Source organism: Dermochelys coriacea, chromosome 6 (assembly GCF_009764565.3).
Source record: "Dermochelys coriacea isolate rDerCor1 chromosome 6, rDerCor1.pri.v4, whole genome shotgun sequence".
Lineage (NCBI taxonomy): Eukaryota > Metazoa > Chordata > Testudines > Dermochelyidae > Dermochelys > Dermochelys coriacea.
The window spans coordinates 15,361,437-15,377,604 of NC_050073.1; the positions used below are offsets into that span (position 1 = coordinate 15,361,437).

General features: G+C 40.9%; 1 protein-coding gene across 2 annotated transcripts in view; it reads right to left on the reverse strand.

The window, feature by feature from the left end:
* LRP5 (LDL receptor related protein 5) overlaps nucleotides 1–16,168 on the reverse strand; it is a 260,875-nt gene that overhangs the window by 155,044 nt on the left and 89,663 nt on the right. For both annotated transcript variants that reach the window (XM_038407882.2, XM_038407880.2), the window contains exons 4-5: nucleotides 14,030–14,226; nucleotides 10,552–10,683 (exon numbers count right to left, since the gene is read on the reverse strand). In XM_038407882.2, coding sequence (XP_038263810.1) covers nucleotides 10,552–10,683; nucleotides 14,030–14,226 — 329 coding nt within the window. The remainder of the gene's footprint in view (nucleotides 1–10,551; nucleotides 10,684–14,029; nucleotides 14,227–16,168) is intronic.

Genomic DNA, 16,168 nt, shown 5'->3' on the forward strand with positions numbered 1-16,168 from the left:
ATTCTTTTACGTAGAGACTGTCCAGTTTGGCCAATGTACATGGCAGAGGGGCATTGCTGGCACATGATGGCATATATCACATTGGTAGATGCGCAGGTGAACGAGCCTCTGATAGTGTGGCTGATGTGATTAGGCCCTATGATGGTCTCTACGTAAAAGAATGAATGGACACAAATCAGACGTCAAGAATTATAACATTCAAAAACCAGTTGGAGAACACTTCAATCTCTCTGGTCACTCGATCACAGACCTAAGAGTGGCTATACTTCAACAAAAAAGCTTCAAAAACAGACTCCAACGAGAGACTGCTGAATTGGAATTAATTTGCAAACTGGATACAATTAACTTAGGCTTGAATAGAGACTGGGAATGGATGAGTCATTACACAAAGTAAAACTATTTCCCCATGGTATTTCTCCCCCCCACCCCACCCCCCACTGTTCCTCTGATATTCTTGTTAACTGCTGGAATTAGCCTACCTGCTTGTCACCATGGAAGGTTTTCCTCCTTTCCCCCCCCTGCTGTGGGTGATGGCTTATCTTAAGTGATCACTCTCCTTACAGTGTGTATGATAAACCCATTGTTTCATGTTCTCTGTGTGTGTGTATATAAATCTCTCCTCTGTTTTTTCCACCAAATGCATCCGATGAAGTGAGCTGTAGCTCACGAAAGCTTATGCTCTAATAAATTTGTTAGTCTCTAAGGTGCCACAAGTACTCCTTTTCTTTTTGCGAATACAGACTAACACGGCTGCTACTCTGAAACCTGTCATTATGCAAGGCACTGAATTTAGCCGTATAGAGTGGAAATCTGTCAACTTCATGAAAAAACTCGCACAGATACAGACAGACATCATCTTCCTCTCCAAATGCAAACAGATGGACATCATACCAAAAGGACTGAAGGTAAAAAATCCATTACAATCTACATACCACACAGACTATGCTGACAGCTTGTGCCACACACTCTCAAGGAAACTGCGGAACCATCTGATTAACATCCTCTACAGCAAACAGGGAAAGATTAAGAATGAGCTCTCAAAACTGGATACTCTCATAAAGAACCAACCTTCCACACAAACTTCCTCGTGGCTGGACTTTACAAAAACTAGACAAGCCATTTACAAAACACACTTTGATTCTCTACAAAAGAAAAAGGACACTAAGCTATCTAAACTACTATATGCCACAAGGGGCCACAACAATGGTTCCCATAACCCACCCAGCAATATTGTTAATCTATCCAACTATACTCTTAGCCCAGCGGAAGAATCTGTCCTATCTCGGGGCCTCTCCTTTTGCCCCTCCACCCCCACGAACATGATACAGTTCTGTGGTGACCTAGAATCCTATTTTCGACGTCTCAGACTCAAGGAATATTTCCAACACACCTCTGACCAACATATTAACCCACAGAGACCTTCCTGCCAACACTACAAAAAGAAGGATTCTGGGTGGACTCCTCCTGAAGGTCGAAACAGCAGCCTGGATTTCTACATAGACTGCTTCCGCCGACGTGCACGAGCTGAAATTGTGGAAAAGCAGCATCGCTTACCCCATAACATCAGCCATGCAGAACACAGTGCCATCCACAGCCTCAGAAACAACTCTGACATCATAATCAAAAAGGCTGACAAAGGAGGTGCTGTCGTCATCATGAATAGGTCGGAGTATGAACAAGAGGCTACTAGGCAGCTCTCCAACACCACTTTCTACAAGCCATTACCCTCTGATCCCACTGAGAGTTACCAAAAGAAACTACAGCATTTGCTCAAGAAACTCCCTGAAAAAGCACAAGAACAAATCCGCACAGACACACCCCTGGAGCCCCGACCTGGGGTATTCTATCTGCTACCCAAGATCCATAAACCTGGAAATCCTGGACGCCCCATCATCTCAGGCATTGGCACCCTGACAGCAGGATTGTCTGGCTATGTAGACTCCCTCCTCAGGCCCTTCGTTACCAGCACTCCCAGCTATCTTCGAGACACCACCGATTTCCTGAGGAAACTACAGTCCATTGGTGATCTTCCTAAAAACACCATCCTAGCCACTATGGATGTAGAAGCCCTCTACACCAACATTCCACACAAAGATGGACTACAAGCCGTCAGGAACAGTATCCCCGATACTGTCACGGCTAACCTGGTGGCAAAACTTTGTGACTTTGTCCTGACCCATAACTATTTCACATTTGGTGACAATGTATACCTTCAAATCAGCGGCACTGCGATGGGTACCCGCATGGCCCCACAGTATGCCAACATTTTTATGGCTGACTTAGAACAACGCTTCCTCAGCTCTCGTCCCCTAATGCCCCTACTCTACTTGCGCTACATTGATGACATCTTCATCATCTGGACCCATGGAAAAGAAGCTCTTGAGGAATTCCACCATGATTTCAACAATTTCCATCCCACCATCAACCTCAGCCTGGACCAGTCCACACAAGAGATCCACTTCCTGGACACTACGGTGCTAATAAGCGATGGTCACATAAACACCACCCTATATCGGAAACCTACTGACCGCTATTCCTACCTACATGCCTCTAGCTTTCATCCAGATCATACCACTCGATCCATTGTCTACAGCCAAGCGCTACGATATAACCGCATTTGCTCCAACCCCTCAGACAGAGACAAACACCTACAAGATCTCTATCATGCATTCCTACAACTACAATACCCACCTGCTGAAGTGAAGAAACAGATTGACAGAGCCAGAAGAGTACCCAGAAGTCACCTACTACAGGACAGGCCCAACAAAGAAAACAACAGAACGCCACTAGCCATCACCTTCAGCCCCCAACTAAAACCTCTCCAACGCATCATCAAGGATCTACAACCTATCCTGAAGGACGAGCCATCGCTCTCTCAGATCTTGGGAGATAGACCAGTCCTTGCTTACAGACAGCCCCCCAATCTGAAGCAAATACTCACCAGCAACCACACACCACACAACAGAACCACTAACCCAGGAACCTATCCTTGCAACAAAGCCCGTTGCCAACTCTGTCCACATATCTATTCAGGGGATACCATCATAGGGCCTAATCACATCAGCCACACTATCAGAGGCTCGTTCACCTGCGCATCTACCAATGTGATATATGCCATCATGTGCCAGCAATGCCCCTCTGCCATGTACATTGGCCAAACTGGACAGTCTCTACGTAAAAGAATGAATGGACACAAATCAGACGTCAAGAATTATAACATTCAAAAACCAGTTGGAGAACACTTCAATCTCTCTGGTCACTCGATCACAGACCTAAGAGTGGCTATACTTCAACAAAAAAGCTTCAAAAACAGACTCCAACGAGAGACTGCTGAATTGGAATTAATTTGCAAACTGGATACAATTAACTTAGGCTTGAATAGAGACTGGGAATGGATGAGTCATTACACAAAGTAAAACTATTTCCCCATGGTATTTCTCCCCCCCACCCCACCCCCCACTGTTCCTCTGATATTCTTGTTAACTGCTGGAATTAGCCTACCTGCTTGTCACCATGGAAGGTTTTCCTCCTTTCCCCCCCCCTGCTGTGGGTGATGGCTTATCTTAAGTGATCACTCTCCTTACAGTGTGTATGATAAACCCATTGTTTCATGTTCTCTGTGTGTGTGTATATAAATCTCTCCTCTGTTTTTTCCACCAAATGCATCCGATGAAGTGAGCTGTAGCTCACGAAAGCTTATGCTCTAATAAATTTGTTAGTCTCTAAGGTGCCACAAGTACTCCTTTTCTTTTTGCGAATACAGACTAACACGGCTGCTACTCTGAAACCTTTAATTTACAAGTTAGTTACAGCCAGAGAACAGACTGAGCCAAACAAGCAAATTGGGTAGCTGTTCATCAAAAGGCTGTTCACATTGTACTTAATCTATTTTGTTATTATAGCCTTGGATTTTTTATTCAATAAAAGTAATTTTAGTTAACTGAAGCTACAATTGGCTTATATGGTATCAAAAGATATTAGAAATTATCTTGCAATGAGAATGAGATCCTTCAAAATAGTAAAGCAAGCTTGTGAAAGAAGAGGGCCACTTTGGGGAAGAACAGAAATGAAGACGTTAAAAAGACCATTTATGGGAAAACGGGCTATTCCCACTTTTGTGGAAAAGATGAAAATTCTAAAGTTTACGTAAAAAGCCAGCAGCAATATTTTTATGCCAACACCACTGAAGACTGCAAAAAGAAAATATGCATTTTCCAGAACTGAGAGAGAGAGAGGCAGCTGAACATTGTTTATAAAAAGGAACCCAATCTTGGTAGGAGATGGAGATATAGCTGTGGCATTTGAGTGTGGGACCCTACTGGGAACAGGGTTTAATCACAATTAGCCAACAATGCTGAACACATTACACCACGATCTACTCTCTTCACAATCACATTTGAATGCCATGAAACTGAGTCATGTGGACAAGCCATAAAAGAAATGTTCAACATTCTGACAGTGCACCTCTGCCTACGTCACATGGAGGAAGGAAGGACCACACTACAAGGAAGGATGGCAACAGGAGTCATTATGATAAGACAACAGCAAAACGGAGTGCCAGAGTGGTAGTAAAAGTGGACATGCAACTCTTGCTTGTCATGCACCACAGCAGGGAAAGCAATTCAGGAGAAGGAAGCCTGAAAGAATGAGGAGAAAGAACCCATTCTAAAAAATGCCTCACTTTATTGAGATGCCTTGTGATTTATACCACTTCTCAGAACTGTTTGCAATACAGAGTAAGAGGGACAAATGGCTCCCCCTATCAGAGACACAACATAAGTCATGAACATTTCTGCTTGGAGTTCTCCTGACATTTTAAACTACTTTTAAGTCAACAAAACAACCCAGTAAGAGTTTCACCCAGGGACCTTCTGAGGAGGGAGTGAGGGAGAAGAGAGGAGAGCTTCTTGAAAGGAATCCTCAGTGATGAGTTTGTGACTCAGAGATTAGAACACTTTTGTTTCTAAAGGGGGACATCGTAAGTTTGACGTTTGAAATACAAGCATTAAATTCAACACTGTTGTGATTCAGCATACCAATGAAAGGGTCAGGCTGCAAACAGAAAATTACCCAACATTTCTAACTTCAAAACTGAGACAACTCTGCTCATGTTTGCCTTTCCAACAGCCTGTTTGCCACTCTTGGATTGTAGTGGTAACTGATCCAAACTATGCTTTGCTCTGAAGAGAGATGTAGAATATGTATGTTTATAAAATGTCTCTTAAGAAAAGGGAAAGGAGAATTTGATTTTCAGGACTTTAATCATTCATGTCAGAAAGTAACTTAAATAAGGACTTGAAGACTTAATAAGGTAGACTTAAGATAGGCATGCGGTTTGGGTAACTGCATGAGTGAAAGGCTAATTAGATGCAATTACACATGCATTTTAAATCTTTACATCAAGACTGGAACTTTTTCTAAAAGGTACAGTATAGCTCAAGCAGACTTTATAGGCTTGATGCAGAAATTACTGGGTGTAATTCTATGGCCTGTGTTATGCGTTATTAAGGTGAGGTTAGATGACAATCATGGCCCCTTCTGTTCAGAAAAGTCATATCTTTAAGGTGAGAATTCCATACTTGTCTGAAAATTTAACCCAATTGTTTAGTCTTGTGATGTAAAGATATTTACCAAAAAAACCTACCCTAGCCATTCCCCACCAAATCTAAAAAAGCTGCTTATTTTAATACAATAAAAGCATTGTGTTGGCTACTGAGGATAAAATATTACTCTATAATAAGTTACTGTGCTTAAATAATTAGTACATCTTTTTAGTCAAGTCAGCCTCTTTGAACTTCTTTTATTACAGCATTTGCTTCTAATAGAATCCACATTCCATAAACTGTTCAAATCCCAGATATAGTTACGGGTGGCATTCCACGCCAAATCCTTTTTTCAGTTGTTCATAACTTTGTTAAAATTGTTCCTTTCGGGAATCAAACTGCTCATACCTGGAAACCAGATTTCAAATACTTTTCAAGCATTGCACATTGTGCTTTTACAATATTCCGCTTTGGTGGCCTGGGGTGGATGCGGGGGAGGGGGGCGAGGGGGAAATCATAGCCTTGCAAAAGTTTCAGGTGACTGGGGCTTTGTTTTAGCATTTAAACATGGGTTTTCTTTTTAAAATATAAAAACAAAACCTGTTCTTGTATTGCAGACTCTTCTACACTGCGGTTCTCTGGGGCTATGAAGCACTTGTCGTGCTGTCAACGAATAAACAAAAGACCATACACAAACAAAGAAAAACAGGCTTTCATTCTCTTATGTCTGGAGTGAGGCAACACCAGAGCAGCAAACACCACTTTAAACAGCTACACTTTCCTGGAGGGCTTCTTATGCTCAGTGTCAGAGTTCCAAACTCTCCCCACATTTTATATTTATTATGATTAATAAAAGGCATGCACCACAGAGTTGGAATCTTTTTATGATTTTTTGATTTACCAAATAGTGTAACCGTATAGAGCTGGAAGGATAAGAGAACAGCCAGGCTACAAGTACAACACAATACTGAAAGGAAAAACAAGAGAACAACAAACATTTCACCTCTTGACTCAGCAGAATAGCAACAGTTGTAGATGCACCACAGTATTAATCCAAAAGTTATCAGAGTCTCACTGCATATATGCCATATCTTGTGGTTCTCTATTTTACTCCCATTTCTGTAACATCCATTATTGCCTTGTACTTTACCCCACTGGCTTTGACTGTGATATTTGGGACAGGGGCATCTACATTTTTTAATCTGTTTAGTAACATCAGCATGAGCAGCATACACAGCATTTTCTCAATAGAAAGTAGCGACAAAGAACCTCACGTAAGTTAATCACAACTTATCCTGTTCTTTTGTTGTGACATTACAACCTCACCCACAATTCCAGAATGGCAACATAAGAAAATGGACATTCTAAAGACAAAAATAGCAAGCATTCATATAGCACTTTACATGGACAAAGTATTGAACAGCTATTAACTAGTTAATCCTCACTGGACCTCTGTAAGGTAGATAGGTAAAGCAGCATTATCCCCATTTTACAGAAGGGTAAAAACAAATTTGAAGTAGTTTGCTCAGGCAATTCAGTGGCAGAGCCCCCACTTGAACTCAGGATCTACCAATTCCCAACCCTGGGCTCATTCCTCCCAGACAACACTGTCTCAGCAAAGAACTGCAGAACCCATAGTTCTCACATATATGTATATTCTCCTAATCTCAAAGGGTAAAATCTTTAAGGATGCTTAAGTGACTTAGGAGCCTGTGGGTTTGTCTACATGGGAAAACTTACCAGCGTAGCTATACAGTACAACTACATGGCCATAGCTATGCAATATAACTCCCCATGCAAACACTGTCTTTCAGGATTTAGAGTACCCTTTTTATCCCAAAAGTACCATTTAAAGTGATTAGGACTTCCAGTCTTAAGTGACTTTGGCTATTTTTACCAAATTTTGAAATTTTTACCAAAACTAACAAGGGACAAAACGGAGAAGTGGGTAATTCTTTCATGTCTGCTGTTCCTGGTACTACCCTTATCTACTCCAAGAATCCATGCAAAGAATAAAAAGTCAGCTTCTTGCCACTAAAGAGTTAATAATTAAGAGTGGAAAGAGTAGCACGTGGATGTTGACATATAACAGAGAGGATCACAAAAGATGCAGAGTTTGGGAAAGAAATAATCCATAAAACTGAACCAAAAGGCCACATTCTTATGCAAAATCAAATTTCCTGTTCCCATCCACATTTTTGGCCCCCTTTTGACAGAAAATCCTTGACAGAGTGTCTGACCCAACAATGGAAAGGTACAAGCATAGTCTAAAAAGTCAGTTATATTTTGCCATTAGCCAAAGTGTCAAATGCACATGGGCTCTGTTTACCACTGCCAAAAACAAATCTATATGAGTGTTTAAAAAAAACAAAAAACATTTGTCCTGAACATTCAGCAATGTTTTTAAATCTTTCTTACACTGCAAGGGGAAAAATAAAAAGTCTTTCAGCAGCTCCAAGAATTACCTTGGAAGCATTTCAAATACAGCAGGAAGAGTTAATGAAAATGGCCTTTCAACTCTTGACACTTGGGTTCAAATCCTGCCTTACTTCACAAGTGAAAGGAGTTTGTTGAGCTTACCGTAATGCCGGTGGATTGTAGTAACCAGCATCAGAAAATGATTGCACTACCGCGCACAGTTCTATGATAGCAGCGAGTCTTTCAGTCCAGGACTGAGGTTCCTTGGCTGAACTGTGCATGCAAGAAGCTAGCACTAAGCACTATTTCTTGGCTCTAGCTAGTAACATTAATCTCTCATTTTTATAAATATTAAATTCACTTATCAGTCAAACTTCCTGAATAATAAAATCAAGATTTTCCAACAAACAGTGTGACTTATAGTTTACTGAAACACAGCTACTGTTTCAGAGTAGAAGCCGTGTTAGTCTGTATTCGCAAAAAGAAAAGGAGTACTTGTGGCACCTTAGAGACTAACAAATTTATTTGAGCATAAGCTTTCGTGAGCTACAGTTCACTTCATCGGATGCATGAAAGTGATGAAAATTTCCTAGCATAATTACCTCATACATCTCGCCACAAAGAGCTGTCCGAGAGGGAAGAAAGGAATTATTCATCTTCAGCAGTAGAGAAATGGCATTACTGGTTTAAATCTTAATTTGGCATTTTTCTGTATGGAACATTCCATTATAACCAATTAAATCTGAGGTTGACACAGTGGCTTAACTGCAGAGTAACACAAAGACCTAGATTCAAGCAACTATCCTGCCACATTAGATCCCAAAACATGTCAAAAGCATTGTTCTTTAGCATATAGCCAAAAGGTAACAGCTGAGTTGCCCCTCCATCACAGCAGCAACTACTGGCCAATGAATACAAGGGAACAAACCTCCGCCTTTAAGTCCATTGCCCATCTGAGAAAAAGTTGGTCCTGCAATGGCTTCCCTCTAATGGGCCTCAGTTCAGAAAAGCACACATAAGCACTCCGCAGTGCCACTGAAGATGGAATACTGACACAAAGTGTGACAGAAGCCTCTGTACAGACCATTCAGAAGGGTTCTGTGAATCACTAGTAGCCCACGGGCCACAAATTGAGAACCACAGCCTAAACCGCTACTCAGAATTACACAGATGTTTCTACACCTCCCACACTAGCAATAAACTCAAGGGAATCATTGGCCTCTACTTCTGCTATGGCAGAAGCATGCCATTTTTGGAAAAGACAGATGCAACACAGCCTAGCTGTGTGGGTACTTATATGTGCAGCATCCTATAGTACCTAAGGGCACAATTTATTCCCAGCGCCACTGTGAAGCAGAGAAGTATTACCATTCCCTTTTTACAAGAGGGAAGCTTTGGTCCAAACGGGTGACTTTGAGAAGTGTTGAGCATTTGCAGCTCTCACTAACATCAGTTAGAGATCTGGGTGCTCAGTGCTTCTGAAAATCAGGCACAAAAATTGTCTCCTAAATTTGTGAACACTGAGCCCCTCCACTCCCCAGGGAAATTAGGAAAATGCCAGAAAATTAAACCAATCAAGCCCCTCTTCAACCCTGGTATGTTATTAAGGGCCTACTCAAACTGGTTATTTAGCATGATTTCAAACAGTGAGGCCCTCAGTCAGAGAACGTATGTAGACTTTCCACATATGATCCTTTCTCTCCTCCTGTTCATGTTTTCAAGAGCAACAAACTAGTTATCAGTGGCATCTGAATTAGCACCCATTGACTTGAATAGGGTCATTTACACTTCAGCACTTACATTTCAGTCTCTCTGCAAACTCAGGCAGATATTACTACATTTGTTATACTTGGGTGATATTTTCAAGCTTTTCAGTGCAATCATAATAGCTAGAGACTTTTGTTTTTAACAAAAGCTGAGACTTCCGGAGAACATTTGGAAGGTCCGTCTGTGCCCTGTTGACTAACGCTTTACATACTCTGTTCCTATGCTGGGAAGCATGCCCCATATTTTAGGAAACCCTAGATCAAGGCCCTGTCTACACATTAAACTTAACTTGGAATAAGGTAGGGTGTGAATTTAAAGAGGATTAACTATTCCTGATTAATTTGGAAGGAGAACATCCATACATGGAGTTCATCTGGAATAGTTATTTCAGAATAACTTTCTGTGTAGACAAACTGTAAGTGACATGACCAAGGTTACACAGGAAATACATAGCAGAGGCAGGAACTGAATCCAGATCTCTTAAATCCCAGTCCAATGCCTTACCTACAAGATACCCAGTTTCTCTTCATACATACCAGACAGAAGGCCCTGCACTTGAAAGCAGACTTGTGTTTTATAAGTGAACAAACAGAATGGTATGGGAGTTATTTCCAAGAATTGGTGCAGCTGCTTATCCAACTACATATATTACTCCATCCATACCCAAAGAGCTGAGCACGTTGTTTATGGAATCATAGCATCCTTATCTTAAGCATTTTTACTTAGATCTGAGCACCCCAAACAGACCCTCTTTATTCATTCCTTAATACTGAACTATTAAGCGGCCAACGCTGCTACTGTAGAAAGACAAGACAAGCCTTACCTGCTTTACAGGTCTTGCCATCATCTTCCAGCTGCACTCCAGTGGGACAGGCACAGCTGTAGAAGGGATCTCTGGGAGACAGCAGGCAGAGGTGAGAGCAGCCACCATTGTTTTCTTCGCAGGGAGTATGAACTTCAAGAAATCACAAGAACTGGAATTTATTTTACTTCTCTATAGAGTGACAAAGTCCAACTAGACCACTACGTACTGCAATCCATACCTGGCATACAGACATCACCACTCCCATCCAATTGTGCCCAGCCTTAGCACTGAAGGACAAATGAGCTATAAAGCTACAATAAAGCTATAAAGCTTCAAAAGTGACTGGCAATTGTGGGTGCCTCTATTCCTAGGTGCCCAACTTGAGATAATTAAAGGGGCTTGATTTTCAAAGGGCAGGTGCTCAGCATTTTCTGAATATCAGGTTCCTTAAATGTGTTTTCCATTGGGCACAAAATAATCAAGGCACTTAGCAAAGCCACTTTGGCAAACTAAAAAAGTTTTTCTATAACCAAACAGTGTGATATGAGGAGAAGAACTTTTGAGGGGGGAATGGAGGTTGCTACATTGAGGTGGTAGTGAAAAATCTTTTCAGACCCAAAATCTTTCACAAAGGTGTAGCATTCTAGCATCTCCAAACATCTGATGCTTTGGGGAAAACAGAGCAATATCTTGCATTTTCATTCATTTTAGGAAAAAAAGGCTACAAATGTCTGAACCTTTCCCTCTCCCTCTCTTGCCCTGCCACCTCTTTTTAAAACAGTTTTGAAAATGCAAATACAATAAATTGAAAAAAACTCTTAATTTTTATGGAATAAATGAGACCATAAGAGATACAAACCCTCTATTTAAATAATTCCAGAGAACGTTGCCATGTTTGAATGATTGCAAGCTGCCCATGACTGCCCAGGAATCACCCACATCACACACACACACACACACAAAATAGCGTATGTGCGTGTGTGCACATGCGAGCACAGATATATAATTTGCAGCTATGCACAGCTCAATCCATCATCAAGTTCTGTGAGGTTTTTTAAAGCTGTTAATAAAAGAGCTGGGGTGATTTGGTTTGTTTGTTGCTTCCACTGAGAGCCATGCAAAAGAAGAGGGGGAGGAATCTGAATCCCAGTGAAGTCAATGGCATCTGAGCTATTTCCAGCAGATGCTATTTCCCTATGCACCACGTTTTCCTTGCTACTGGTGCAGAAATACTGTGACCCAAGGGTGGGACATTCCCTCAGTTCAGAGAAATGACAAGAATTCAGCACACACACACACACACACACACACACACACACACACACACACACTCTCACTCCCTCCCTCCCATCTGGAGCTCTGGGATTTGCGGTGGTGCTACACATACCTCACAACCTCCACTGAAATCTTACACCTGTTTCTCAACTAAGCAGATCCCAAATTCCTTTTATTTACTTCAAGCCTGTTTACTGCCTTCCTAAAACTACTTTAAAACACAGCATTACATTCAGGGAACAAACCTTTCAGTTTGGTTAAATTTAAGAGTAAACCCAGAAGGCTGAGCTTCTGGTGAAGACACATACTACTTATCCCCAGGGCTAAATTACACACATATTTCCCTTCTGGTCCGATTCAATCTGTGCCCTATGTACTTCGCTCCACCTCCCGCAACTGGCTCCCGGAACTACCATTCCCAGGACAACACTGGAAGAACATAGGCTAACAGCTCTGTGAAACACAACACTTACAGTGGGGCATATTCGCCTCTCCATCCTTTGCACAGAACTCCCACTTTTGATATTGATGGGAACTCCATGCATACAGTATAAAGGTAAGAATATGAGCCCCAATGTTTGTTTCATACAGCAGCCCAGATCTTTCCCTTATGCCCATTCTGGAACCCTAAAGTGGTGATGTTAACTCATGAAATTGTGGTCACAAATTGCCAATAACCTAGAATCAAATCCACCCTGTAAAAACAAACAAACAAAACAAACAAACACCACCCTCTAATTCCTTATACCATACGGAATACAATGTGTTACAGTCCTCTTATTGTTTTTTGTTTGTTTTTTTAAATTAAATGACTTTTTAAAATAAGATGGACGGAGCTAACATTCCCGGCCATTAATCTCCTGATACCAGAGGTTAAAATCCTAACAAAGGTCAAAGGGTAAAATGAGCTTACTGGTCTTACCCCAGGACCTTACCTTTGTTTGAATAAAAAAGTTTCTAAAGCTTCATCTACACTAGAGATTTTTCCAGTGTAACATTTAAGCAATGTGTCATATAGACTTGATACAGGCAGGATGAATGGACATGGTGTTTAAATACATTGTTGGTTGCCTGGAGCCTTGTCTACACTAGCATTCAGTAGTGACTGTGGGAAATGTTGGGCAAAAAACCTGAGTATAGACATATAGTACTCTTTGATCATCCAGTGTGAGTGGAGGAAAAAAATGTTTTAAGAACACCTTCTGTCCAGACTAAATCCTGGTTTGGCCCTACTCTCACTTGCCAATCAAATTCTCTTTGAAACCACTGCAGCAGGCATCACATTTGAAGGAAATTTAAAGCAAGCAAATAAGCTTATGAAGCTGAATTTAAACATCATGAAGGAGAAAAGTGCAGAAACAAAAAGGTTTTGCTTTGCAGCTCCTATTTAAATCAAGTTATCCTCCCAACACCCCTCTATGGTAGGTTAAAATAAGTTTCACCTTCATTTTCTAGATGGGGATAACAGGGAAATGTTTATCCAGAGCCACCTAGCAAAACAGCAGCAGAGGATTAGAGCTCAGGGAGCGCCTAGCCTCCAATCTCACATTCAGTCCATAAGTTACAAGCGACTTCCAAATAGTGAAGTTGGTCCACCATGCCTACTCTTAGGCACCAGAAACTGGTGTGGCCTCAAACAAAGGGATTCTCCTCAGATTTTTAATTTATACCAAGAATGATGAACCTGATAGTGCACACAACCAACTGACCTGAAGTCAATGGGATTTTTACCTACATAGGACTGAAGGACTGGCTCCAGAATGTTTACTAGCTGCTTTGCTGCCAGTCTGACACCCACACTACATATCCCCACAGGTGATATGCCTGTGAAGTCCTTAAATTTACATGACTAGGTCTATATGTCCCAGATCTAGAAGAGCAATTAACGTATATAACTAAGCTCATGAGTATTCCCCACTGACCTGAATGGGACAACTCATGTATTTAAAATTACGCAGTTGCTTAATTGTTCTGCTGGACCTTGGTTTATATTACCAAACTGTAACATAATTCAACTTGGGATTTTTGAAGAAGACTAATGGAACTAAGCACCCAATCCCTATTAAATTTCCAGAAAAGTTTAGCATCTAATTTATTTATGACCCTTTGAAGCTATCAGATCTAATTCACATTCCATTTTTATTAGTAGCATTTTTCTCCACCAAAATCAATAATATTTATACAGTGTGTTAGAGAGATTACAGAAAAACCTGAAACATACAGTATGGCTGCCGCTCTGGACTCAAGACCTGGATATCCATTGGTGAGTAAAGTGCATTCAGTATTTCTCTCTTTTTCTCTCCGGTCCTTTTGTCACAGGCATGAATGGAGCGAGTCTGCCAGTCTGTCCAATACAACGTCTCTCCAGACAATGTCAGCGCAAACGGGTGAGTGAGACTCCCTTCCACAACCTTTTGCCTAGGGTGTGAAATAGGAGATAGAACATGATACAACAACAACATTGATTCTGTAAATCACCAGACAGACAGGTATCTGGGCTTTTTAAAAGTCACATTTTTAATTTTTATATATATACGGGATTTTTAAAAGTCACATTTTTTATATATAAACCCTTATGTTTTACAACAGACTCTGCTGTTAATCTGCCATCTGTTCATTGCTTCCAACTCAAATCCAAAAAACGTTATCCACCTCATTTTAAACATCGTCACTGTTAGACTCCAGAAAAACGTTTCCAAAGTTTTCCAAAACTGTGATACCAGAATGTAAATTAAGCACAATTTGACAGAATACCAGCTTGACTCTCTTTAAGTATATATATTTAATGACCCCAGTTTATGCCATGTAAAATATTCCAGGACACCATAACGGAGGGCATCTTACAAACGTATGCAATAAAAGTTTATGCCAGATTTGTAAATGGAAAGTTAGACTATGACTGCTTCATAGCAGTCAAGTTGGGAATATGCTAGGCAATCAAGAAACAAAAATATATTGTGTTTCATAGCAACAAGAGCTCTGATTCAGTAACAAACTGACCCCTGCAAGGCAACATCATGATTCTCTAACATAGCTGAACAAATGTCTGAAAGTTGAGTCCTAGAACAAATGGAGACTGCAGAACACTCCTTGTTATTAAAATGCTAATTATTATTTTTGTCCTCATGCCACATCTGCCATCACTGCCCAGGTCTATGCCATCAACTTGCAGTTCTTCTTGTGTCTCTTTATCAAGGCCCCACTCTCTTCATTACATCAAAGAAATGACTGAGGCAAGTGCCCAGACGTTCTCTTTTTAAATTATCTTACACCATCACTTCCCATCAAGAACAGTTTCTTCAGATTATCAACAGATTATACTCAGAGAAATTTTTGGATATCAGAGCAAGAACATCTGTGCTGAATCTCACAAAATCATGGGTCATCATTGATGGCATCTGGCATTACATTTTCGGGTGCTAATAAGAGCAAGTGTCTTCACAATGTGAAGACCCACCTCATCTCAGGATTAGGAGAAAGAATCATTACTGGTTATTCTCAAAACCTCTTACCCACTGGAGCTTCAGTAATTTCCTAATCTCCTCTCAAACAGAATTATATCCTTGGGAACGAACCTTTTAATCCTGGAGGTCCTGGTTAGCCATTACTATTGAGAATGGCTTTCTAAGAGTTCTGTACACTTTTTTCCTCTATTAACTGTGGTTTAAACAGAAATAAAAGTGATTTATTCCTTAAGGATTTTTCTTGATCAATAGCTTTGTAGACTTTTCTTATATTTCTAATTAAATATTTTACACACACACACACACACACACACACACACACACACACACACACACACTAGTGAGAGGCCTCCTTTATACTGGACTTTTGATATTCGCCATTTACTTTGCATTAAAGTTCTTAGGCCTACAATAAGAATAGGTTATTCACCTTGTGTAGTTACTGTGGTTCTTCGAGATGTGTCCTTCTGTGAGTGCTCCATTTCAGGTGCACATGTGCCTCTTGAGCCCTTGATCAGAGATTTTCTGTTAGCAGTGTTCATTTGGTCTGTGCATGCACTCTATATAACTTTGTGCCATATACACAGAGTATATAGAGCTGCATGGGTGAACTGCCCTCAGTTCCTTCTCTATCTGAACATCCAACAAAGAACAGTCCAAAGCAGAGAGGGTAGTGGAGCACTCACGGCAACACACATCTAAAAGTACCAGAGTTACTGCACAACATGGGTAACCTTCTTCTTCTAGTAGCATCCCTATGGGTGCTCCACTTCAAGGGACTCCCGAGCAGCATCCTCATAGGGAGGAATGAGCTTTGGAAGCAAGTCCAAGACTGAAGACAATACAGCAGAACCAAGAACCACATCAGATCTGATGGCGTGGACCAAGGCACACTG